Source organism: Chaetodon auriga, chromosome 4 (genome assembly GCF_051107435.1).
Source record: "Chaetodon auriga isolate fChaAug3 chromosome 4, fChaAug3.hap1, whole genome shotgun sequence".
NCBI classification, from domain to species: domain Eukaryota; kingdom Metazoa; phylum Chordata; class Actinopteri; order Chaetodontiformes; family Chaetodontidae; genus Chaetodon; species Chaetodon auriga.
The window spans coordinates 1,266,768-1,291,193 of NC_135077.1; the positions used below are offsets into that span (position 1 = coordinate 1,266,768).

Sequence of the window (24,426 nt, forward strand, 5' to 3'; positions counted from 1 at the left end):
TTTAAAGACATGTTATGAGCAAAATGCACAAAAGCATCAAAAGTGAAAGTACTCAGAAAAACAGTGACTGGTGTATTTTATATGTGACCTCATTGACTCTTTTTGATTATCACACATCTGAAAACAGCTGTTTATCTGAGCTCGTGAAAAGGTGATTTTTTTTTTAAATCTGTGGTTCACAGGACAGAAATACTACAAACATATGAAAATGATGCATTTTCACTTTATGTACTGAGAAAAGTATGTAATGTAGTTTATGAGTATGTAAAGTAGTTCAAATGAAGTCAAGCTTAAACATCTACAGCAGTGAAAATCAGCAGGAATATTAATCCAAAACATCATATTTGATAATTAAACAATGACCATTTTTATACTTAAACTTTCAATTCTGCTGATATTACTCATGTACTTTTACTTCAGTTTGTTTTTTAACGCAGTACTTTTACTTGTAATGGAGTATTTCCAGTGCGGTTTCAGTAGTTTTACTCAAGTAAATGATCCGAGTACATCTTCCATCACAGCACATTGACCAATGGCAGCCCGCCTCTCAAACTTTAGGCAAAGCAACACGTGTGCTCGCTCCTGATTGGCTGAGAGCAGCAGCAGCTGAACAGCGCGTCGCCCGCCGCCGCAGCTCAGAACCAGGTTCGAGTCTCCGGGTCGGCCGCTCCTCACAGGTCAGTAAAACGAGCCCACGCGCCGCCTCAGCTCTCCTCACACCTTCACGTCGACTCTCAGGTGTTAAAACGCGTTTGAAAAAAGCTTCAACGAGAACAATAAAAGCTGCTCTCCGGTCACTGTCGCCTTTAAATAGACCAAGCCGCGTCTCGCGTCTCCTCTACGCATCAAGTCTTCACTTCCGTCTGTCCCTCGGGGTCCACACGGACAGTCTGTTCAGTCGACATCACGTCTTTAAGCAGAATGACGTGTCTCTGTGTCCTGTCGGTGCTTATCGGTGCACAGAAAACGTCTTTATGGCGGAAGCTGAAACATCCTCAGACACGCAGCATCAGATCTGATCAGAGACCAGCCGGACTGTGTCCTGAAGTTTCCGTCCAATCTCAGTCTGAGCTGTTCGCTGCATAAAACAAGAGGAAAGACGAACAGATGTAACCGTTATCAACCGTTAGCATACGCGCCAAATCAGTTAAAATGTGTGTGTGTGTGTGTGTGTGTGTGTGTGTGTGAATGAGCGAGTGAGTGACAGAGAGAGAGAGAGAGAGAGAGAGAGAGAGAGAGAGACCTGGTAACCTGAAAGCAGTCAGCGCTCATAAAGGAGGAAGTCAGAAATAACACGGGGGGGGGGGGGGGCTGAGGCAGCTGTTTTCAGGTTGTAGTCTGCTCCATGATTCTGGCCTTCATTCACACTCAGTGCAGAGGTTTTATCAAAAGCTCCAGGATGGATTTCAGGTGAATCAGCCTCAAATACAACCCAAAACTTTCTGAATGCTAAAACATCAATAAGTCCACAATCAATCATCAATGATCAATCTGTGTTCACTGACAGCAGCTTCATGTGTTCATCTCCTTCATCCTTCATGTGTTCACAAAGTGGTGAACTCGCTCCATCCTCTGTGATCGACTGAGTCTTTCCAGGACGCCCCTTTCATACCCAATCATGATCCTCTCACCTGTGACCAATCAGCCTGTTTACCTGTGGAATGTTCAAACAGGTGTTTTTGGAGCGTTCCACATCTTTCAGTCTGTGAAACGTGTTGCTGCATCAGATTCACAATAAGAGATATTCAGCAGATTAATGCACTCTGACATCAGGTCACATCTGGAGGATCTCACTGTGTCCTCGTTGGTGTCGTCTTCTGTGAATCCACTCGGGGGGGGGGTCCAGGTCGGGGGTGTGCGTGGGACCGATGTCTGCGTGTTCTGGCAGACCTCCTCCAGCAGGAATGTGTGGAATGTGTGTTGAGTGGGTGTCTGTCGGTTCCTCCCTGTGGAAGGTCGTTTGAAAGCGTTTCGGGTGGTGCTGAGCAGTGACGGTGCAGACGCAGCGTGAAGCTCTCAGTCATGTGGTCCAGCCCTGAGGAACAGCAGCAGCTTTCATGGAGGACACACAAACACTTTGTGGTGACTCTGGATCTCTCTGGGGTCCTTTGAGACCACCAGCGTCAGCCTGCGCACACACCTGAGCTGATGTTGATGTGACGTTCGAGTGCAGCTCCGACACGGGCCCTTTAAAGCAGGAATTTCAGCTCAGGCCAAGATTGAGAAAAGTCATCCCAACAACTTTTCCTGATGTCACGAGCGGCGAATTGAATTTCAAAGAGTCATGTGAGAGAAACACGCCGAGCGTCTGGCTCAACAAACATCTTAGAGGAAAATGAATTACTGACGGCTGTTTCTCGCACATACTTTCCACTGGAGCGTCTGAGGAAGCATCAGCCTTTTAAAAGAAGTCGTCCCATCCTGGGAAAATGAAGCCAGTTAAAGAGAGTTATGATGGTGGAAAGCTCATCCAGGCGGGTCCTGCTTCATGCTGCGCTCTTCGGTCGTGATGTCGGTTCAGGTGTTGATAGTTCCAAGCACCAAAAACTGCAGGGTTTTTTTTTTTTTCATTTAGCATGGCTGCTGAAAAACCTCCTCTGACTGTAGGCAGAGGTAAAACGATTAGCCGATTATTGATCAGCTGATCAGTGTTTTGTGGCTGGTAGCATCTGCCTGTAGACCCACACACTGCAGCCGTGTTGACGGACAGTCAGAGAAACTGTGAACGTTAAGTTCACTTCTGTTTTTTTGTAGTTTTTGTGTCGTCTCTCGTAGCCACAGCTAACGTTAGCTCCACACTTGGTCCTGCAGCACGAGCTCGGCTGGTTGTTGCTTCCTGTGCTGCGTCAGAATGTGTCTGTTGTGCGTACATGTACACAGACTGTTGTACTTTTATAATATACTTCAGGTTTACTGCCCAGGCTGTTTGAGGCCTAATCACACTCTTCGTTTAACTCTGAGGATGAATCAGTCAATAATTAACCTTCATTGTGGAGCAGCTCATTCCTTCCAAAGCACGTCGGCCTAAACCTCATTTTCATTGCTGTTTGTTTTATCAGGTGTTCAATCGTTTTTCTTTGCCCAGTGTTTCCTGACATTGAGCGAAAAGAGGCAGCTCATGTTTGAGTATCCCTTTAATATCACCGCTGTAATAATAGATAAAAATGCAGTGATCACGATCGTCCACCTGACGTCTGAGTCTGCTGCTCAGTGTGAAACTCCTGTAGACCTTTGGTGAGACGTTTCAGGACAGGAAGTCAACAGAAGGAGCTCAACGTCTCCACCGTCTAATGTCAGCTGATGTGTTCGACAACCTGAAGTCACTGAGCTGCAGAGTAACACAGCACGTAAAGGCACCGCGTTTGGTCTTGTGACCACTAGTCGTGCTGCGGAGCAGCGTTTGCACGAGTCAGTCCCCCTGTTTGTTCACAGGGACTGGATACACACCTGCTCAGGTCTAAGAAGTGTCAGAGTGTTTTACGGTGAAGACCTCGTGGATCCTCTCAGTGTGTTTGTGTGATTCCAAACCTCAAATCAAAGGCACTCTAAGTGATCTGCTGTGCAGACATGTGGAAGCAGCGGTTTTCCTGTGACCGGGTCCTGTAGAGGTCATGTGTCCTGACGCTGTGCTGGAAGCTGTTGACGGGGGCCTGACCTTTGTCCCACTTCACAGATCCCACCCTCCACCCTCCCCTCCACCCTCCACCCTCCCCTCCCGTATATTTCTCCACTGTGCGACCATGTGACTGGCAGTGTGCGATTTCATCAGGGAGGTCGGGACCAGCGGTGGTTTGTCTTGTGCAAGGTCAGCCTTTGTGTCCTAACACCGGGGTTAAATGTGACTGGAGGAGGACGGACACGAGTCAGGCGGAGGGTCGAGGCAGCCGAAGGACGTCATGCCGAGCCACATGAGCTTCAGCAGCCGCTCGCTGCCCCGTCACCATATTTCTCAGTGTCTGGCTGCTGCGTGTCAGCTGGCCCGCCACATTCACCGCGCTGAGACTGACTTCCTGTTCACACTTTCACAGCTTGCCTTTAGGCTTCTGCTCGCTCCTCTAATGAAGGAAGTGTCCCGCCTCATGCCGCGTCTCTGTGAAAGCAGCTCTTCACAGGAACACATCGACTCATCCTCCTTCCCTCTGGGGGGGCTTTTGTAAAACTGTTGAATTATCAATGAGCTGTTGGCAGCTGGACTGAAGCAGAATCAACGTCTAATAAGTCAATAATCAGATATCCGCATTTTGCATTTTTAGAACAGAATCAATAGTGAACACTGTGTTTGTTTACAGAAAACTCCTCCAGCGTATTGTTCCATCGTGCCCGTTAATAAACTGAATCCTGTTAAAATAAGATTATTTCTCACTCTTAACTTGATAAAGTGGTATAACGATGAAGCACCACTTGTTCAAATCAGATGTCTGTGGCTAAACTGGACGTTTCCTGGTGAATGTGGTTTTAGTTTTATTCATGCTTGGACTGAGTCGCCCTAACTCAAACATCCTCTGTTAACCATCACTTAAAACGTAGCTTAGCTTTGTTGCTACAGCTCTGATTTACCATCTCAAATTCTGGGTAATTTCTTAAAAACAGTCGATTTGGTCAAACAGAATTGGACAAAAAGCAGCTCATCTTGTCCAGACGGTGATCATCCATTTCTCTGAATAAAATGACAGATGTTGGCAGATCTTAGCAGCTGTAGTAATTAAGCTCACGTTAGCTCCGTGAGTTGGTTGAAAAGCTGTTTTTTAACGTGTCCAGCTCACTCGTTTCTTTACGTCCTGTTACGTGTTGATGACGAATTATAACATTAAAGCTAAATGAAGAAACTGCTCTGTTCCTGTATGACAGCGTAAAGCTCATTAGTGCTCGAAATGTATGAAGATACAAAGGAATGTAGGATCAGACTTGTTCCAGCATATGATGCAGGTCTCGAGCGAGTTAGCTGGAAATGCTAACAGCTGCATGTTACATCAGAGCAGGAAAAGTTGTGCTTTTGGTTTGAGGAGGTCTTCAGACTCTGCAGCCTCGTGCATCGATTAACCCGTGAACACGCTGAGAGGAAGCAGCTTCTGAGATCGTCAGAACGGGATTAAGTAAAGTTTGTTTAAAGGCTCCGTGTCTTAATCCTCCTCTGATAATAATGAGCTTAAATCGAGCTGCTTCTGCACCAGGACCAACATGTCTGAGCAGCCTGTGTGTTTCTGCCTGTTTGTGACTTCCTGCTGTGGTTGGAGGTGACCGTTGAAACTCTCCAGCTGTGGGCTGCTGTCGAGCCGCCGCCGGCTGTCGAGCCGCCGCCCGCCGCTCTTCATGTTGTGTTATGTGTCAGATGAACCAGCTGCCCTCTCCCCTCTTTTTCCAGCGTCTTGGTTGGTGTGGGGTGACCGGCGAGCCGGCTCTGCCATTGGCCCGTCATGTTCTCAGGCCAAGTATGGAGAGTGGAGGCGGTGGCTGGGGTACCTTTTGCCTTCCACAGCTCTCAGCCAATCAGGGCACGGGTGACATTTGCTCACTGTTGGCTGTCTGGCATAGAGCTGACACTAAACCCAGTTTTCAATATTGCTTCATATAATAGAGTCTGAAGTCAGTCGGGTGGAAAATAATCTGCCGATGTGACGATCAGTTCATCCTTTAAAGACAAATTAATGAGAAAACAGGCAGCAGCTCCAGCGTCACCTCATCCTCCATAACAACAAACTGAGACACACTGAGATTCTGAAGACGCTGACGTCTTTAATGTTAAAGACGTCTGAAGACGCTGACGTCTTTAATGTTAAAGACGTCTTTAACGTTAAAGACGTCTTTAACGTTAACGTTAAAGACGTCTTTAACGTTAAAGACGTCAGCGTCTTCAGAATCACTGTCACTCTCAGATTTAGTCTGATATCAGAGAAAAGTTTCTGAAGCCGTCAGTCAGTCACTGGTGTCATCTGATAAATCTTCAAATGATTTATGATTCACTAAAATTTCATTTGCTGAATGAACCATAATCTTACATTACTTTTGGTTATTGTGTCAGTTATTATTGACTCTCACACTGATCGGCTTCAGAATACAATATAATCAATATGCGTGTTTTTCTAGTTACAGTCGCAGCTGATTACACTGTCTCTGCTCTCAGGCTGTAGCAGAGAGCTTCAGCAGGAAATACACAAACAGTATGTTTAAATACACGTACAGTATGTATAAATACACGAACAGTATGTTTAAATACACGAACAGTATGTATAAATACACGAACAGTATGTTTAAATACACGAACAGTATGTTTAAATACACGAACGGTATGTTTAAATACACGAACAGTATGTATAAATACATGAACAGTATGTTTAAATACACGAACAGTATGTTTAAATACACGAACAGTATGTATAAATACACGAACAGTATGTGTAAATACACGAACAGTATGTTTAAATACACGAACAGTATGTATAAATACACGAACAGTATGTTTAAATACACGAACAGTATGTTTAAATACACGAACAGTATGTATAAATACATGAACAGTATGTTTAAATACACGAACAGTATGTTTAAATACACGAACAGTATGTATAAATACACGAACAGTATGTGTAAATACACGAACAGTATGTTTAAATACACGAACAGTATGTATAAATACATGAACAGTATGTATAAATACACGAACAGTATGTTTAAATACACGAACAGTATGTTTAAATACACGAACAGTATGTATAAATACACGAACAGTATGTATAAATACATGAACAGCATGTTTAAATACACGAACGGTATGTTTAAATACACGAACAGTATGTTTAAATACACGAACAGCATGTATAAATACACGAACGGTGTGCTTAAACACATGCACAGCTTTGGCATGTGTCATCTGAAAAGGCAGGATTTAGCCTCGGCTGGCCTCAGCTGTGCCTCAGCAGCTGGAAACTCTTGTTCGGTGTCTTGGACTCGGTGGAATCTGTTGACTGTGTTGGTCAGTGCTGGCGCTCACACTCTGTCTCAGCATGAAAACAGGGATTGTGTCAACACGTCTATTGTGTGGGACACAAAGACCTTCCTGTAATTGTGTGTAATTCTTCTTTGGATTAGTTTCACCGGTTTAGATGCTCGGCAACAGAGGACCTGAGCACAGATAACGTGTGATAAGCAGCCGGCCTTGAACAAACATGAATCAGTTCGATCAGCTCTCAGTCCGTTCGGTCTGATGGAGTCTGATGGAGTCTGCTGGAGTCTCTGGCCTCCGTCACACCTGCGGCGGCTGTGGTCCACCTGTATGCTCATTTTAAGCGTCCTGACAGCAGAAAGTGAGCGTGGAGCTGCTGCTGGCGGCCGGCTGTGTTTCTGTTTGGAGGGGGCGTGTTTCTGCTATTCATAGTTGTGAGAACCTCAGAGGTCTATTAGAGGTCAGCCTGAGTCCCTCTAATAGCAACTGCTGCAGCAAAGGGCCGTTCAGATAAGCACAGCTCTCTGGCTCTGGACGCAGCCTCAGCCTTTCTTCATCCACACACACTCTGCGCTGTGAGTATTCATCTGTTTGTCCTGCGCTCACACACAAATGTTCTTCTGTAAGACCAGGGCAGCATTTCTGAGCTCTCATGTGTTTTTCAGATGAAAATGGACCCGAGGACTGTGTGTTGATATCTGAGCGTAGATGAAGGAGATTATTTCTGATCTGCTTTGATCTTCCAGCACATTCAACAGTTTACTGTACTTAAGTTGTCATTGAGAGTAAAGACAAGCAGCTTTTTTTGGCAGCTCTTCCGCGGTCCTTTGTCCCGGGGGGCACGGGGCCCTCGTCACGGCTCCGTGTTAATAATAGAAGTAGGTGAGAAGTCGATTGTTACCTCTGTGGAGGTTGTTCACTCGTTCATGTCACCGCAGGGCTGCTCGCATCTAATCTAGAGGTCGAATGAGTTGAACGCAGCGTACAAAAAGCTGCCAGGAAAACCCTTTACCTGTTTGAAGAGTGACATATTAATGAATGTGTTTCCATATTTGGATGTAATGATTAATGAGATGTATGAGCTGTAAACGAGTCTTTCATGCCACTGTCTCATTCAGCTTTAATTTTACATTAACATGTAATTAGAAGGCACAGACAGCTCTGCTCATCACTTCACTGTGGAATTAAACTTTTAGTGGAGCTGCCATATATTTGAGGTTTGGAGGTTTGGGCCCGGTGAGTTCGGCGGCGGCGTGGCGTTCGGCGCGGCGTGCACAGTGTCCATGTCCTTACGTCACTGTGGAGTCACATTTCCTTCCTGTGTCTTTGTTTCCAAGTGCACAGCTGCTGAGGAGGAAAACGTCTTGCTTCTGTGCAGTTTGTGGAAGTGCAGAACGAAGAGTGTGTGAGTGACTTTGAAAGCTTCACAGCTTCAGTTTGGTGGATTTTAAAGGTGCAAAGCTTCAGCGAGCTGTTGTAGAACAAAGGATGCAGTTCATGAAAAGGTTGTTCTCTCATTGTTCTTAAGGAACTCATCGCTGCTGGTTCATCCTGATTCACTATAACAATCAGCTTCATCTAATGGCCGACAGCTTGTAGACCACTTTAAAAAGAAGTCATAACTGCTGAACGTGGAATTAAAAGAGAAAATGAAATTTCCAGAACAATGAAAGAATATGAGTGATAAGAATCAGCTTTTCAAAGAGGACATTTCTGGCCTGTTTTTATTGAAGGACTTGGTGTCCAGATCTTTAAAAACCACAGTCAGAAGGGTCTAATGGAAATATGTCACATTTGTTTTCACAATGTTAAATATTATAGACTTTAAAGACGTCGCGTATCTGAAATCTTAACGTTCCTGAGTCAAATAATGGGATAGATTAATGCTGAGGATGTGGATGGTTCCTGACTCCTCGAGGCTTTATTCCGGTTTGTCCTCCATGTTTCTGTGTTTTTATCACATCAGTGTGACAGAAATCAGAGCAGAGCGCCGCTGAATCCTGTTCACCTCACTGTCAGGAGATAATCCTGGACTGAGACTCCTCATTACATTTTGTCATGTTGTCCTCATGGAGGAACATTTCAGAACTTCAAACAAGAGACTTTTCACTTTTTACTTTGAACGATTAAGAATGAAAAGATCATTTTCATTCATTGATGATTCATCAATCGATTAATCGCCTTGTTGCTGCTGTATTGATCGCCATCCTCCCTGTTTGTACTCATGTTTCCTGTCTGTACGTCTGCTTTCAAACTGCCTTTAAAACATTTTGGGCTTCTTGTTTGACAGAAGTTCAGTATCAACCCTGACCCCAAAAGTTCAGTCGCTGTGTGAAACATCAACAAAACCAACTTGATTTCTGTAAATATCTCTTATTGTGAATCTGAAGCAGCAACACGTTTCACAGACTGAAAGATGTGGAACGCTCCAAAAACACCTGTTTGGAACATTCCACAGGTAAACAGGCTGATTGGTCACAGGTGAGAGGATCATGATTGGGTATGAAAGGGGCGTCCTGGAAAGACTCAGTCGTTCATAGAGGATGGAGCAAGTTCACCACTTTGTGAACACATGAAGGATGAAGGAGATGAACACATGAAGCTGCTGTCAGTGAACACAGATTGATCATTGATGATTGATTGTGGACTTATTGATGTTTTAGCATTCAGAAAGTTTTGGGTTGTATTTTTTCGACGTGGACAAACAGAAATTGTCTCTGAATGGGACCAGTGTTCTTCTTCTTCTTCTTCAGTTCAGTTCAGCTCTCGTGTTGCTGTGAAATGCTCTAAAACAAGAGACTGATTGATAAGAGGATAATTACTACATCTGCTGTGTCACCGCTTTACAGACGGTTTCCTTTGAAATAAGAAATGTTTCCCTGAAAACTCCAGAAAGAGCAGAAGCAGAAAAGCAGAATTAAGTCGACTCATGATGATGATGATGATGATGTTCGTCCTCTGTGTCCCTGCAGGGTCAGAGCAGGACAGACATGCAGGCTCAGGAAGTCCTGAGACAGCTGCGGATCCCCGAGCTGGATGATCTTCGGCAGTATGTTCGCGGTTTGCCCACCAACGCGCTCATGGGTGTGGGCGCCTTCGCCGCCATAACCACCTACTGGTTTGCCTCCCGGCCAAAAGCCCTGAAAGCCCCCTGTGATCTGGGCCTGCAGTCAGTGGAAATACCGGTACATTTCTGTCCATCTTGTGTGTTAGAGGAATAACTGAAGCATGATGCAACTGCTGGAAGGCAGAACGCTGTTCAGCAGACGTCACGCAGCAGGAATGCGAGCAGGATCCTTCCAGGAAGCTGAGGCTGAACACCGCCACATTGTAAAGGGCTGAAAGAAAGTCCTGGGTTTTATCATCCAGAACCACCAATGATTTCATTTATGGTGCAGAAGTTATTTACCAAAGCTGAATCTAAGCCACAATGAGAGCAACGTTTGGGCTGCCAGGTTGTGAAAAATCCCCTTGTTTCCAGCAGCTGGATGTTTTGTCTTTTAATTCATGAACTGCTGATCATCTTATTTACAACTGTAGAGGTCATTCATTTCAATTATTAATGACTTGTTAACATTAACTGCACTTACTCGTGAGTACCTAGGAAGAGGGAGGATTTTTTCAACAACCTGGCAACCCAGTGGTCACTCTGTATGGTGTCAGTATAGTGATAACTTCCATTTTGCAGAAAACACACTTAATTCCTTTAATTTATTCCTCCAAAGTCAAAAACATGCATCGATTGAGTCTGCAGAGTCGTGGATGTAAACTGCTTGGAGGAGGCAGACATGGTGGAGGCGGTAACTGTTTTTTTCCCGTAGGGCGGAGAACGAGCGAGGAGGTCAGTGCTGAACGACAGCGACGCGCCGTTGATGTACTACTACAGCGACGCACGCACTATGTACGAGGTGTTCCAGCGAGGGCTCAGAGTTTCACGTGAGTGCATCAGCTGACCGTGACGCTCCTGCAGACGCCCGCAGAGCGCCGCCCTAACCGAGCTTTACTCTGTCACAGATGACGGGCCTTGTCTCGGGTCGAGGAAGCCAAACCAGCCGTACGAGTGGCTGTCGTACCAAGAGGTGAGGCGAGGACGCAGACAGGAAGTCTAATATTCCGCCTGTCCACAGCACACGACTACAAAGCTGTATTTTATTTTCGCAGGTGGCAGACAGAGCGGAGCACATCGGCTCAGCTCTCCTCCACAGAGGCCACTCGCAATCCGGAGACAAGTTCATCGGCATCTTTTCCCAGAACAGGCCGGAGGTACAACGACCCTCAATACAGACCTCTCAAAGCGTACAGCCAGTAGCGTCAGACAGTCATTGAATCCCGTCTTTCTCCTCCTACTGTCTCAGCAAACTGAAGCAACTCATCCAATCCACTAATTAACAGTTTGCAGTGAACGCACCACAGACCACGATACTGACTGTACGGTGATGCTGTGAAAACACTGAACTCAATGGTGATGATGAGATACCATAAAAGAGTTTGTAAGCATCACCCAGCAGAGTCAGAGGAAAGGTGGATTCACTGCAGCTGAAGTCACTGCTGCATTCACTGTCATGTCACTCAGCAGTTTACTGCATCATGAGCAGGAAACTGAGATTTCAAACATCCACTGTATGAATCATCAGTGCCAGTCTTTGAAGTGTTGAAGACTCAGACTTCACATCCACTTTCTTCATGAGCGATTTAACGTCTGTCTGTCTGTCTGTCTGTCTGTCAGTGGACCATCTCAGAACTGGCCTGCTACACGTACTCCATGGTGGCGGTTCCTCTGTACGACACGCTCGGCACGGAGGCCATCGGCTACATCATCGACAAAGGTACGCTGAGGGGCGCCTTCCCACTGTAGACGAAGCCTCCAGGTCTGAAAACTGAGGCCAGTGTCTTAAATATGCATTCTGTCTAATGGCCAGCTGGGGGCGACTCCACTGGTTGCAAAAACAAGTCTGTATGGAAGCTTACGGGAAAATGACCCAGCTTCTCCTCAGAATCAGAATCAGAAAAAGCTTTATTGCCAAGTACGCTTTTACACATACGAGGAATTTTTTCTGGTGAAATTGGTGCATGACACATCTACTAAGAGCATAAAATATAACAATTTAAATATATATACACAAGTCTGTTTATGTTGTTGCTATTTACCGGAAACACAGTCTGTTTTCCAGAAAGAAGTCCAAGTTGAGCGTTAATGTAACGCATAGAGTTATATTTATATCAATCAATGTCACAGAATGAGTCCAAGGTGGAATGTGAAGAGTGTCGGGGGGGTTCCGGGCCTTGTTGGTAAGGCTGACAGCAGACTAAATCCTTTGATTTAGTACAGTTTCTAGATGAGTCTGTGGTCTCAATCACTAGTTTCAAATGCAGATTTTGGTCCCATTTAGAGTAAAATCGACGAGTCCAGACCCTGATCCCGATTCAAAGTGACTCCTTTGGTTCTGTCTGTGCTTCAGCTGCCATCTCCTCAGTGATCTGTGACGTTCCCGAAAAGGCTCGGATGATTCTGGACTGCATCAGCGGGAATGCGCGAACGATAAAGACGATTGTGCTCATGGAGGCGTTTGACGCCGAGCTGGCGACCCGTGCACAGGAGTGCGGCGTCGAGATTATGAGTCTGAAGGAGTTGGAGGTGAGAACAACAACCTGATCTTCTGTGGCCTCGCTTGAACTCGGCGGTCATCGCTAGTTTCTGACCGACGCAAAAAAACGTTCACTTCTCACCGAATCCGCCATTTAAAGAGCAAGAAAAGACACTGATTGGTTTAGTTCATGTCACGCCCAAAACACACCAGGCTCCTTGTCTTTTGTGGATGTCAAGGTTTCTCAGTTCTACTACTGTTTCATCTCCCATCAGTGATCAGTTTTTTGCTTTCTTTTGAAAATATTCGGTGAGCTGCTTCCTGATATCTGCAGGTCGTCTTTGGAGTGGAATGAACAAAGACTGCAGGTCCAATTTTCTTTTGACCGTTTCTGGAAACCTCCAATAAACCAGCAGCAGATGATCACAATGTTGAGGCAGTTAGCGAAGTAGCTTGGTCCTCGTCCATGAAGAGCTTTGTATACAAGGAGGGGGGCATGAAACTCAGTCCTGAATGTTACAGGAAGCTGAAACTGGACTCATGTGGTCTCTGCTTTTGGTTCAGGTTCGTAGTCGAGCTGCAGAGTTTTGAGTGAGCTGTCAGTGGTTTTTCTTCTGGAGGTCAGTAAATGATGTGTCACAGTCATCGAGTCGTCTTGAAATGAAGGCATGAATCAGTTTTTCAGCTGTTTGGTTTAGAAATGGTTGTACTTTCGCTGTTTCTACGGTGGAAAAATGCAGTTTTAGTCACCTTGTTGATGTGAGACTTGAAGCTTAGATCTGAGTTTAGGATGACACCAAGACTTTAACCTCAGATTTGATCCAGGGAGTTCATTTTCCAGATTATTAAACAGCATTTCTTTCTTTGTTTTAGAGCTGACTAGTATGATTTCAGTTTTGAAGATGCTCAGGAAATTGGCTGTAACTGCTGCTGCAGTGGAGTGTGTTCAGTTGAATTTGGCCCTGAGGCGCCGTGTGTTCAGAGTGTGATTGTTATCAGCTCTTCCTGCAGACATCACACATCTCACTGTACGTTCTGTGTTTTTTCCAGGCCGTGGGCAAAGCCAACCACCAGAAACCAGTGGTGAGTTGGATCAGAGCGCCTCATTGATTACATGACTGAAAGCTCATTTTCATCATCTTTAGAGTTAGATGGTTGGCTTGTAAGACTCAGTGTGAGTGGAAAATCAGGTTTTTCTCTGTTAACAGCAGCTCTCACACATTTCCAATGTAAAAGAAATCCAGACTTCTTGTGCATTAGTGTAGATCTGTGGTCTGATTCCAGCCCCCGAAACCAGAGGACCTGGCGATTGTCTGCTTTACATCTGGAACCACAGGTAATTCCACGGCTTGTTCCACCTTTAACCTTTTGGCACGGTTGTTTTTATATTTTCCTGTAATCGTGAACATCATTTATCCTTTCAGGAAACCCAAAAGGTGCAATGCTAACTCACGGAAATATAATCTCCAACACTGCAGCTTTCATTAGAATAACAGAGGTAAACAAACACACCAGCTAGACTCTGGAACATGTGAAATGTTGAATCTTAAGTTGTTTAAATATTGTTTGATCATGTTCTGTATGTTTGACTCTGGTCCCCTCGATTTTAAGGTGGATGCTTCTTCTTTGGTTTACTCACTAAAATCCACATGAGAGTTGATCAAAGTGATCATTATCCCCTGACTGGCCTTTAATAGTAACTGCTCTCACAGCAATAAGCTTTGTGATTATCGACTTTTTTGCCCTGAACTTTGCCTCTCAGGCAGATATCAGCATATGGACCCCCTCCCCTGTCTTCTTGGTGGAGGCTGTTGGGCCTTCGTCAGTTTGTTTTTTACTAGCTGCATGTATAAAAATAGCGTCCTCCCACCTTTTTTCACACCTTCTGCTGCCCAAACTTTGGAAACCAAACCAACCCCTTTCATGAGATCTGAATCTAATTGAGCTGTTTGATGGACTTTGCTTAAAATCTAAAATCCCCTCCTGACTCAGGCTGACCCTCTTTCACCTCCTCTGTATTTCCTGTTCCTCCTCATCCTCCTCTGTGCCTGTTGGCGTCGTCCAGGGCTTACTGAAGCCCACCAATAAAGACGTGCTCATCTCCTTCCTCCCTTTGGCCCACATGTTTGAGAGGGTGGTGGAGGTACAGTTCGTCACGCCTGACCTGCACACCTGCACGTGTTTTGTTCTGTGTGTCTCCTGCAGGTGCATTGCATGCTGGACCTCCATGATATTCATGTGTCCTATCTCCCCCTAGCTCACATGTTTGAGAGGGTTGTACAGGTATGTGCTGGACTTTAACTTTAATAATGAAATTACAACATGGAGTTAAGAGTCACAGGACAGCTGGAGTCATGATTCACTGAAGTCAGTTTTTAGTCTGTGGTCCTTTTCACGTTAATGTTAATGTGTTTCAGCAGCTGTATTATGAGTAGATATTGTTTTTAAAGGACAGAAAATAGTGAAGGTTCTTGAGTAATGACTGAAACGTATTTGTAGCAGAGTATCTGAAAGTCTACTAAAAGTTGGCATTAAATGATTTATAATACTGTTTCCATATGAAAGTCATAAGATTTTTGGCTCTTTTATATTAGAGTTTTTTTCCCCAAGATAGAATACTGAAGCTTTTGAGAAGTTTGGTCTATTTAGTTACTTAAAAAAATAAAAACCTGTTTATTATTCTCACATTAAGGCATGAAGAGCAGTATTGCTTGTGGTTCTGGTGCTTCAGATGCCTCCGAACTTTCTGCAGCTTTAAACAGAGCGAGTAACCATGTGTGATGCTATGAAGTGATGAAAATGCTTCAATAACAAACACTGAATGTTTGGATGTGCAGTGAAACCTTAATGACTAACACTGCCCTCCTGTGGATGAGTCGTGTCACTTCAGTCAGTTAACTCCAGTAGGAATAAGCGTCTCTCTTCATCAGAGCGTCATCCTCATCCACGGGGCTCGAATCGGCTATTTCCAAGGTGACATTCGGCTTTTGATGGACGATTTGAAAACGCTGCGGCCGACTGTCTTCCCGGTGGTCCCACGTCTCCTCAACCGCATGTTTGATAAGGTCAGACGAAGCTCACCTTTGTCCACTTGTGGCCTTCCTCCATGTCGAATATAAAATGTGGCAGATTCGAGCTGGAAGCTCTTAAAATGAGCTCGTGTCAATCCTTCACAGGTGTTCAGTCAAGCCAACACGCCGCTGAAGAGATGGCTGCTCGATTTCGCCTTCAGGAGGAAGGAGGCCGAGCTCAAAAGTGGTGTGGTGAGGAAGGACAGCATGTGGGACAGACTCATCTTCAGGAAGGTTCAGGTAAACACGGCGCTCAAAAAGCTTCCTGAGGTCAATTTTCACACGGTCGGCAGATAAAGATTCAGAACCATGTCGACAGATTTTATACTGTTAGACTCTGTATCACATATTCTTCACTAACGGCATGACATTCGTTTACAGCTGCAGGTCAGACAAACACTAATCACATGACGAGTTTTAACAGTTGAGTTTTCTGATGTTTAGTTTCCTGTTTGTTTCGCTTTGCAGGCGAGTCTTGGCGGTCGCGTCAGACTCATGATTACTGGAGCAGCTCCGGTGTCTCCGACCATCCTGACGTTCCTCCGAGCTGCGCTGGGCTGTCAGGTGAGCCGCACCCACGCCTCCATCGCATTAATCAATCACTGCGATTATCACTAAAAACAATAAAACCAGCCCTGCGCTCCACAGTTTTATGAAGGCTACGGTCAGACGGAGTGCACCGCCGGGTGCTCCATGTCAATGCCTGGAGACTGGACAGCAGGTAAACGCTGCGACGTCTACTTCCTGTTGCTCGTGCTCGTTCTGATGATCTGTGTGTAACATGAATTGATTGTGCTCTGTGGCTCCAGGTCACGTCGGGCCTCCTCTGCCCTGCAACTCTGTCAAACTGGTGGATGTGGCAGAAATGAACTACCTGGCAGCCAACGGAGAGGGAGAGGTGAGACGACGCTTCAGTCAAATGCATGCAGCGAGGCGGGGGTGGGGGGGGCATGTGTTTATTTGGTTTGTGCGCACAAACAGAATTCTGCAAAAAACTGAACAGATACTCAGAGTAATGCAAGTATTACTTTAACTTATTATAAACAAAGAGACCAAAACCAACAGTGAGTTTGTCCGAAAAGGCTCGTCATCCAGAAAACACCAGGCAGTAACTGTTAGAAGCTCATACAAACAAAGCTGGACTGTTGACGGGAAGGAACACAGAATCAACAGTGCAGCTTTTTCTAAAACAGCTCAATGTTTGCGTTTCCTGTCTGTGAAGAGCAGCTGCATGTCAGGCAGACATGGAAAGAACTGAAAGAGATGAAGAAAAGCTCTGACAGACCCCTTAAATAAAGTGCACTGATGGCAAATTAGATCCTGATAAACACGTAAAAGAATTCATTTTCCAGTACGTTAGTGAAGAAGAGTCTACAGCCACGCTAGCCGCTGTAGCATCAGCGGTGCAGGTATCATGTTTCATCTTAGTTTAGCTTGTTAGCATGCTAACTTTTGCTAATTAGCGCTAAACAAAAAGTACCGCTGAGGCTGATGGGAATGTCTTTAGCGTTGCAGTTATTTGGTCATGAACAGAAGTAATGGACTCATTTTCAAACTGATGGTGACTGTAAGTCATCTCGAGGGGGACATGAGTGTCAATCAGTCCAACAGCAGATAAAGACGTTTAACTGAAAACCACACGTCAGGAGGACTGACTCATCCAATCACTGCTGAGACGTTTCAGTATCTTTACATTCATGCTTGTGTAAATGGGACCTTTCACCGTGGTCGTCTCTCTCCCTCCAGGTGTGTGTCAAAGGACCAAATGTGTTCCAGGGATACCTGAAAGATCCTGAGAAAACAGCCGAGGCCATCGACCAGGACGGATGGCTGCACACCGGAGACATTGGGAAGTGGCTTCCTGTAAGCAGAACAGGCTGAAGGGCTCGATTGATCTCTGATTGGTTGTGCTCAGACGTATGACGTCTAGAGGAAAAGCATCAACCACAACCTTAAATTCAAGGTGTGTTTGTCTCCTGCTTTGTGCAGAACGGCACGCTGAAGATCACCGACAGGAAGAAGCACATTTTCAAGCTGGCACAAGGAGAATACATCGCCCCCGAGAAAATCGAAAACATCTACAATCTCAGCGATCCAGTGGCCCAGATATTCGTCCACGGTGACAGTTTACAGGTGAGTGACCTGAAGCTGCTTCAGAGCTAAATGTCACATCTTGTCACCATAACACAGCAGGTTGGTTCAGTCTGCGTGTCGCTGTGTGTCAGGCCTGCCTCGTGGGGATCGTGGTGCCTGATCCCGACTTCTTACCCATTTGGATCAAGAAAAAGGGGATTGAAGGTTCCTACTCTGAGCTGTGCGACAACAAGGTGAGCTTCATCACCGCCAGCAGCCCAAACGCTCGGCGCCACTCGCCGCACTCGCTAACGGTTGTCTGACTGCTTTTAGGACGTGAAAAACGCCATTCTGGAAGACATCCTGAGGCTGGGCAGAGACGCAGGACTCAAGACCTTTGAGCAGGTGATGGTTGCCATGTTTGACCTAATCCTTAAAATTCTGCATTTTCATCAATTTGACTTTAGACTGCTTCTTTATTGATCTGTTTTTTTTCTTTTATTTGATTGAGCAACTGAAACTTGTCTAAATGCAGCCAGTAAAAATTCTGTTTGTCATCTTTAAACTAGAGCTGAACTGATGAATCGACTTCATTGATTAGTCAGTGTTCCCTCAGACGTTTTCACTTCCTGCCCTCCGTCTGGATTTAACGTCACGTGACTGCAAACCAGTTGTTGAAGGCTTTTTTCGAGCAGACATGCTGTAGTTACATCTTGTCGTTTATGAGAACGTGCTGCTTTTCTTTTCGTTGGAAACTTGTGACAAACATTTTTCACTGTTTGGACACTTCAGAAACCAAATAATTCGTCGAGAAGATAATCAGCAGATTAATCTGTGAAAATAACGGTTTGGCGCAGCCTGACTTTGAAGATTTCTTTTCCCTCTTTGTTACTCCTTCATCTTTTGCTCTTTTGCTCTCTGAAGGTGCGCGACATCGCTCTACATCCTGAGATGTTCTCAGTGCAGAACGGCCTGCTGACGCCCACCCTGAAGGCCAAGAGGGCCGAACTCCGGAGCCACTTCAGACAGCAGATCGATGAGCTCTACGCCAACGTTAAGATGTGAAGTGCGATAATCGTTTAGAGCACAGCCAGAATCAAAGAGTGTATGGGGGGGGGGGGGGTTCTTGATTTTTCTACCATGATAATCGTCCCAGTCTTGTGAGAACTGCTTCCAAACAAACTGAATCATGACGCTCAGTGTGGATCTGTTGTCTTCTGATTGCACCACTAACCTTTCCCAGCTGTTTCCCAGCTCAGAGCACGTCAGCGTGTTCTGGTATAAGTACGTGTAAGCTGATCGCGCCTTAACTGCCTTTCTGTCGGACCTGTTCACCGTCAGAGAGGAAACATTTTTTTATTCTTGGAGCTGCAGAAGAAAATCCGATAAACACGCTTTTACAAACAAATACTGACTATTTATATACCAGACTATTTAATGTTTGGTTATCTATTTAAGTTGATATTTAATGGATGGTGAAAGCTGTAAATAGTGTATCTGCTGAGTATCTGTGTGCGAGTACAGGCCTGATACTCTGGGTGTGATTCCCTGCATTCCTGTGTTTCTCAGCTGAAGGACTGATCACCCTGTTTTAATCTGAGCTGGTGGTCGACTGGGAATCTTGTTGCTCGACAGACTTTTTGTGCCTTTTTGCTCGTTTTTGTTTTCCGGTAACGTGCATGGACGATGTTTAAGGTCACTATACTGTACATGCAGTTTGGACTTTCACATTTCGGTGCCACAGCTCGCAGGATAAAGCCGCAGACTGTCATCTGTGTAATAAAATGAGTCTTCAGGGTAAATATCTGGAGCACTGGCATCACAGCTGATTTAGACAAGCCAGTTTTTTCCACATTAATTCAGCATTTCACATGAACTTCAGCTGCTTGACGTTTGCTTTTGAATCTACATGTTTTGCCTGAATTATGATGATTACATCTATTTATGTTGAGGCCTCCTTGACAGTTTAAGCCTTATCGTACTTTTTTTTGTGCTGGAGTTTTAAAGTACAGAAGCTTTATTTGTCAACTGTACAAAATAAATACTTTCTTCCAAAACTGTGATGTTTACTTCCTGTCTTTTAAAATGGGAAACATATTTTGAAAGGACCAATAAAAAGCATCTATGATTTCTAAATGGAAGAAGAAATGTTAAAACTAAAAGATTGTCAAAGTGCATTAAAGCGTGTATCTTGGATTTAAATAAATAGTATTAATTGATTGATTGATTAAAAATTATTAAACAGTTCTTTAAATAGTCCTAATAAAGGCAGAAACACATGAATCTCACCGTCTACTGGGAGTCAAAATCTGCCATACATTTGAGCAGGAGCTGATCAGAGATGTCCTCGGTTCGCTGTTCAAACTCGTCCAGGCTCTCTAAATAGTCCCGGTCGTCCCCCCACACGTCAGCAGATCCGTCCCCTGGAGGCGCCGGGCTCTGTGGGACCCGGAGCGGCGGCGTCTGGCTGGGCTCGATGTTGCCGGCATCATCCATTAAGTACGCCTGGTCTTCATCATCCTGTCAGCGAACAGAAGGCAGGTCTGAAGAACACTGTGAGCTTTGAAATAAGACAGACGGATTTCAGCCAATCAGGATGCTAGTTACAGTAAACAAACGAACCAGCGCCATGATGTATCTGACACAGATCTCCTGTGGCAGCGGGGAACCTGAAACATTAGAAATATTCCTGTCACCTCACAGACAGATCGTGCTGTTTTAAATCCAGAAAACCAATATGGCCGCTCTTGGCGTCGTAACATACTTGGGGATCTGAAGTTCTTGCATTCAGGGTCGTGACACTTCTGGTACCACACTTCCTCTTTGAGATCCACGACGATCCTGCAGAGAAGCGGCAGAGCGAATCAGACGAGAGGACGAACAAAATGTGTTAAAAAAAAAAAAAAAAAACTGCCTGAAACAAACGTACATGATGTTGTTGCTTTTATGAAAGCGTCGCACGTTTTCACACCAGCGGTATTTCACGATGTCGTAGACCAGCAGTTGTTCAGGAGCGAAGTAGTTCCACCGTCTGATGTCTGTGGACGTCAACAGGACAGACGTTACTGATGTACACACACACACACACACGCACACACACACACACACGCGCGCACACACACACGCCATGTTTTTCATAAACATAGTTGCCTGTTTATTAGGTACACCAGGCTAAACTGACTGTGAGTCAGTGTGAACACACCTGCAGCGAATCCTGCTTTGATTAAACAGGTGTTGATTCAACTGTATGCAGGATGGAGTTTGTGATGCTGCTCGACTACACTCACATTACACAGAGAAGAGTTTATTTATCTTAAGCTCACTGATATGAGATGGACAAAATAACAGAAACACCTGTTATTATAATGCAACAGCACCACAAACTACATCTTTCAAACTCAATCAGCATCTCTCTAAAACAACAAAAACTAAACTATAATGAAGCTACAAATTATTATTGGGCTGTAGTTTGAGGAAGAAAATCAGTGATGTGTAACAGGATTATCAGTCAATATCTGTCATTTCATTCAGACTCAGATGGTTTCAAGAGCGAGAAACAGCTTCAAGCTGTATCACGATGGGGACTAGATGTGGTCAAACTCTGAGCTCTAGCATCGCATCAGCTCCACTAACAGACTGTTTGTGGTCTTTTTATCATCTTGTACGTTGCTAAAAATGTCCATAAACTAGTTGATCAACAAAAGCTGAACTATTCAATTATTTTGTAATCAAAAATGTCAAACATTAGTGTGTTCCAGTTCATCACATATGAGGGTTTCTGCTGTTCTGCTTTAGGAAACTGGCTCACGCCTCTTTCACTGCTTTCTGACGTTTTATAAACAAAATAATTCTTCGATCACTCAAGAAAATAATCAGCTGATTAATCGATAATGGAAATGATGATTATTGGCAGCCCTGGGTCCAAACTAGACATGCAGATGTTTGAAGTGATGCATCTTTTTGCAGAAGCTCATCCTCCATCAGCACAGCACTTACTTCCATGTACGCCGTCCTTTCTGACCACAGTCAGCACAAAGTCGTCCACTTCTTGGTGAGGAGACGACCGGAGGCCAGAGAGCGAATCTGTTGGTGACGGATGGAGAAAACAGTTCATGCTGAGGTGAAGTGCTGACTCACTGACTGGCTGTATAACACACAGCGCGTCTATCGAGAGAAACATCTGTTACCTGGATTTAGGTCCGATCCCTGCTGGTGATGAGGTCTCCAGGTTTTGCCGTCCTGGCTTTCTGGGACGTCCCATGTAAGAATTCTCTGACCCGTGAAACTAAAAATACACAGAATGAGCTCCGATGCTTTGACTTCACGAAGGTGATACTTGCAGCACAGAGTTAAAATGAGTTCAATGTACCTCAAATTACAGACTAAAGACGCCAAGAAGACACTTTCCTCCACAGAAATTCCTTTCTCGGGTTTGGCAACGAACGTGTTGTCGTCTGCCACCGTGAACGCAGCGTTCTTTCCCACTTTTGATGACTTGTAAAGGCGGAAATTTCTGTTCCTGGTGTAAACACCTGTTTTTGTAAATTAGGACCATAATTATACATCCACGGGTACATTCTGACGAGGTCTGATATAAGAGTAAGAAAGGACAAACAGCAGCTTCCCTTACCAAGATCAACAAAGAGACAGTCTTGTCCGTCCTTGCTCTTCACCTGGAGGAACCGGAGGTCTCGCTCCTCCAGCTTGTGTCTCTTTGTCTTTGGACTGTCGGCCATGTCAGCCGTGATTGCTGGCGTCCCCACAGAAACAGCATGTGTTCTGTTGTCAGCACATCATTGAGAAAAATTACACAGTGTGACAATCGGAGAGAGATTAAAATGCTTATTTTCTGAAAAACAAACCGTGTTTCACTGTTTTCTGCCACTGAATTCCTCCCAACATCCAGGCGACTTCCACCTGCCGCTGTGTTCAGGACCGGTTGAAGGATTTCATGGATAAACCTCCCTAAAAAACAGAAGATATGCACTGAAGTTACTTATGAAAGAACAGTTTTTATTGCCCTCTCACAAGTCAGAACTCACCCACATGTATGTTGTCCTTGAAAGCTGCGTTTCGGAGATTAAAGATCAGATGTCGACTGAACTTCTCTTCGGTGCTGGAGTCCAGATTGAGGACGTTGTTTGTGGTGCACTCGATCCCGTAAACCTCCATCAGCTTGTCACAAACATACTGTCGACACACAGAACACAGACAGTAACAATGATAAGAATATGAGTGAATGATCACCAGGAAACCTGTGGATTTGTTTCCTTTAGTGAACTTTTCTGTTAATGTTTCTCTTATTTTCTTAATAACTGACTGAATGTAAAGCGGATTCTGTCACAGCACATTATTCTGCTTTAGAATTGTTAATCTGTCAGTGAAGCCTAACCTACCTGGATAAGTGACGACACCATAGCCTTCCCATCAGCCCTTTGGTTTGATGGCTTGTGGAACTCCAGGTCGAAGTAAAGCTTACAAATAGCGCCCTCTGGTATCACCTCATAGCAGTGCATCAAGGTCTGTGTATAAGCCCTGAAATAAATCGAGATAAATGACCTTCATCGCACCTTTTCCGGTCCCATAAAAGAAGCTGCTCCTCATTTTGAAAAGCAGAATTGGTACTCACCTGTAGTAATGCCACAGCTCACTGTAACTAGTAACCAGGTAGATCCTTTGACCCAGAGGTGTCTTTTCTTGTTCAAGTGCAAACACATGGACAGTCTACAGAAAACAAAGCACAAATGTCTTTTTGTTTCCTTCACACACTGGATGTAAAATCTGAGGCCTTGTTCAGACTGCAAGCCAGAATCTGTTCTCTGGCACAGTGTGAACAAAACCTACAGTACAGACTGATGAGACGGTCCAGAATCAGCGACGTCTGTTACCTCTTTACAGCTCTGAGCGAAGCCCATAGCCATACTTTGACGGGGGAAGAGCCTCCAGACGGAGGAGGGCTGACACGGCCACAGTCGAGGTTTGTAGCGCGAAGCCAGAGGATTCAGCTGGAACGACTGAGCGAGCTGCTCAACCTTCTTCAGTCTGTCTCCCCACCTGCTCATCCTTCAGGGCTTAGGTACCACTTATATGCTCGAGGTCAGAGGTCAGAGGTCAGAGGTCAGTTACAGCGTAGCATCCTGGCACTGACAGAAACCCAGTGACTTGCTCAAGGACACTTTGGCAGAGTGGACGGAGGAGCTTTTGGTCCTCCTGTAGACTGTTGACTAACTTACGGAAGTACTGCTGAAGACCAATCAACTGAACGCTCGCGTGTCAGAGCTAATTTTGGCAGCTAGCTAACCATAACGTTGACTAGCACTAGCTGCTAGCATAACTTTAACATTAGCTTACTAATGTACGTTGGCCTTAACTCACCGTCGGTTAACGTTAACGTTCGGCAGTAAAACCGTCCAGTAGCTTGGTTTCGGTGCCGCCGTGTTTGTCGTAATAATCCTCTCAGTCTCTCGTCAGTCCGTGATAACTGTTTGTAGCAGAAACATAAACAAACTTCAGTCACTGCGGCTGGTTTTGGTTTTCGCGCGTCTGGAACCGGAAACAGTAGTGTTTCCGGTCACAAATATAAACTTCAAAATACAAAACGGAGTCATAAAGACGAAGTCAACAGTACTGACTGTACCAGCTGGAGCTTTTTATTAGATATAACACAATGTAGTCTAATGATGAAATAAATAAATAAAAAAGATAAGGAGCTGCTTCGAGTAGAGGCGTCGAAAGCGAATTGTGTCAGGATCAAGTG

At 44.9% G+C, this 24,426-nt stretch overlaps 2 protein-coding genes across 4 annotated transcripts; one reads left to right on the forward strand and one right to left on the reverse strand.

Moving 5' to 3' along the window:
* Positions 1-590: 590 nt before the first annotated feature.
* acsl1a (acyl-CoA synthetase long chain family member 1a) lies at positions 591-19,723 on the forward strand. Of its 3 annotated transcripts, none has more exons than XM_076728449.1 (21): positions 591-677; positions 9,913-10,125; positions 10,762-10,876; positions 10,955-11,019; positions 11,102-11,203; positions 11,667-11,766; positions 12,400-12,575; positions 13,576-13,608; positions 13,810-13,861; positions 13,950-14,023; positions 14,731-14,808; positions 15,456-15,590; positions 15,702-15,836; positions 16,065-16,160; positions 16,245-16,317; positions 16,406-16,494; positions 17,343-17,459; positions 17,586-17,729; positions 17,822-17,923; positions 18,003-18,074; positions 18,594-19,723. In XM_076728449.1, exons 2-21 carry the CDS (start codon positions 9,931-9,933, stop codon positions 18,732-18,734), a joined length of 2,094 nt encoding a protein of 697 aa, XP_076584564.1. In that variant the 5' UTR covers positions 591-677; positions 9,913-9,930; the 3' UTR covers positions 18,735-19,723. The 3 variants fall into 3 exon arrangements, with proteins under 3 accessions (XP_076584564.1, XP_076584566.1, XP_076584565.1); XM_076728451.1 differs by lacking the exon at positions 14,731-14,808 and adding an exon at positions 14,591-14,668 and having other exon boundaries at positions 599-677; XM_076728450.1 differs by lacking the exon at positions 591-677 and adding an exon at positions 7,432-7,515.
* A 238-nt stretch (positions 19,724-19,961) lies between these two features.
* Positions 19,962-23,731, reverse strand: primpol (primase and polymerase (DNA-directed)). Its single transcript, XM_076727371.1, has 13 exons — positions 23,558-23,731; positions 23,299-23,393; positions 23,066-23,204; positions 22,712-22,859; positions 22,532-22,634; positions 22,300-22,448; positions 22,039-22,201; positions 21,857-21,954; positions 21,666-21,752; positions 20,599-20,707; positions 20,434-20,510; positions 20,292-20,338; positions 19,962-20,189 (listed from the first exon to the last, which is right to left on the reverse strand). Exons 1-13 carry the CDS (start codon positions 23,729-23,731, stop codon positions 19,962-19,964), a joined length of 1,617 nt encoding a protein of 538 aa, XP_076583486.1.
* Positions 23,732-24,426: the final 695 nt, after the last annotated feature.

Excerpts from the sequence above, each read along its gene's own strand:
- primpol (XM_076727371.1), bottom strand. The coding sequence starts at position 23,731 with ATGAGCAGGTGGGGAGACAGACTGAAGAAGGTTGAGCAGCTCGCTCAG. Across the intron at positions 22,635-22,711 it reads CAAGGACAACATACATGTGG|GGAGGTTTATCCATGAAATC; the intron begins GTGAGTTCTGAC and ends TCTGTTTTTTAG. Across the intron at positions 21,955-22,038 it reads TCTTTAGTCTGTAATTTGAG|TTTCACGGGTCAGAGAATTC; the intron begins GTACATTGAACT and ends GTGTATTTTTAG.
- acsl1a (XM_076728449.1), top strand. The coding sequence starts at position 9,931 with ATGCAGGCTCAGGAAGTCCTGAGACAGCTGCGGATCCCCGAGCTGGAT. Across the intron at positions 16,495-17,342 it reads CAGCCAACGGAGAGGGAGAG|GTGTGTGTCAAAGGACCAAA; the intron begins GTGAGACGACGC and ends CTCTCCCTCCAG. Across the intron at positions 18,075-18,593 it reads GACTCAAGACCTTTGAGCAG|GTGCGCGACATCGCTCTACA; the intron begins GTGATGGTTGCC and ends TGCTCTCTGAAG.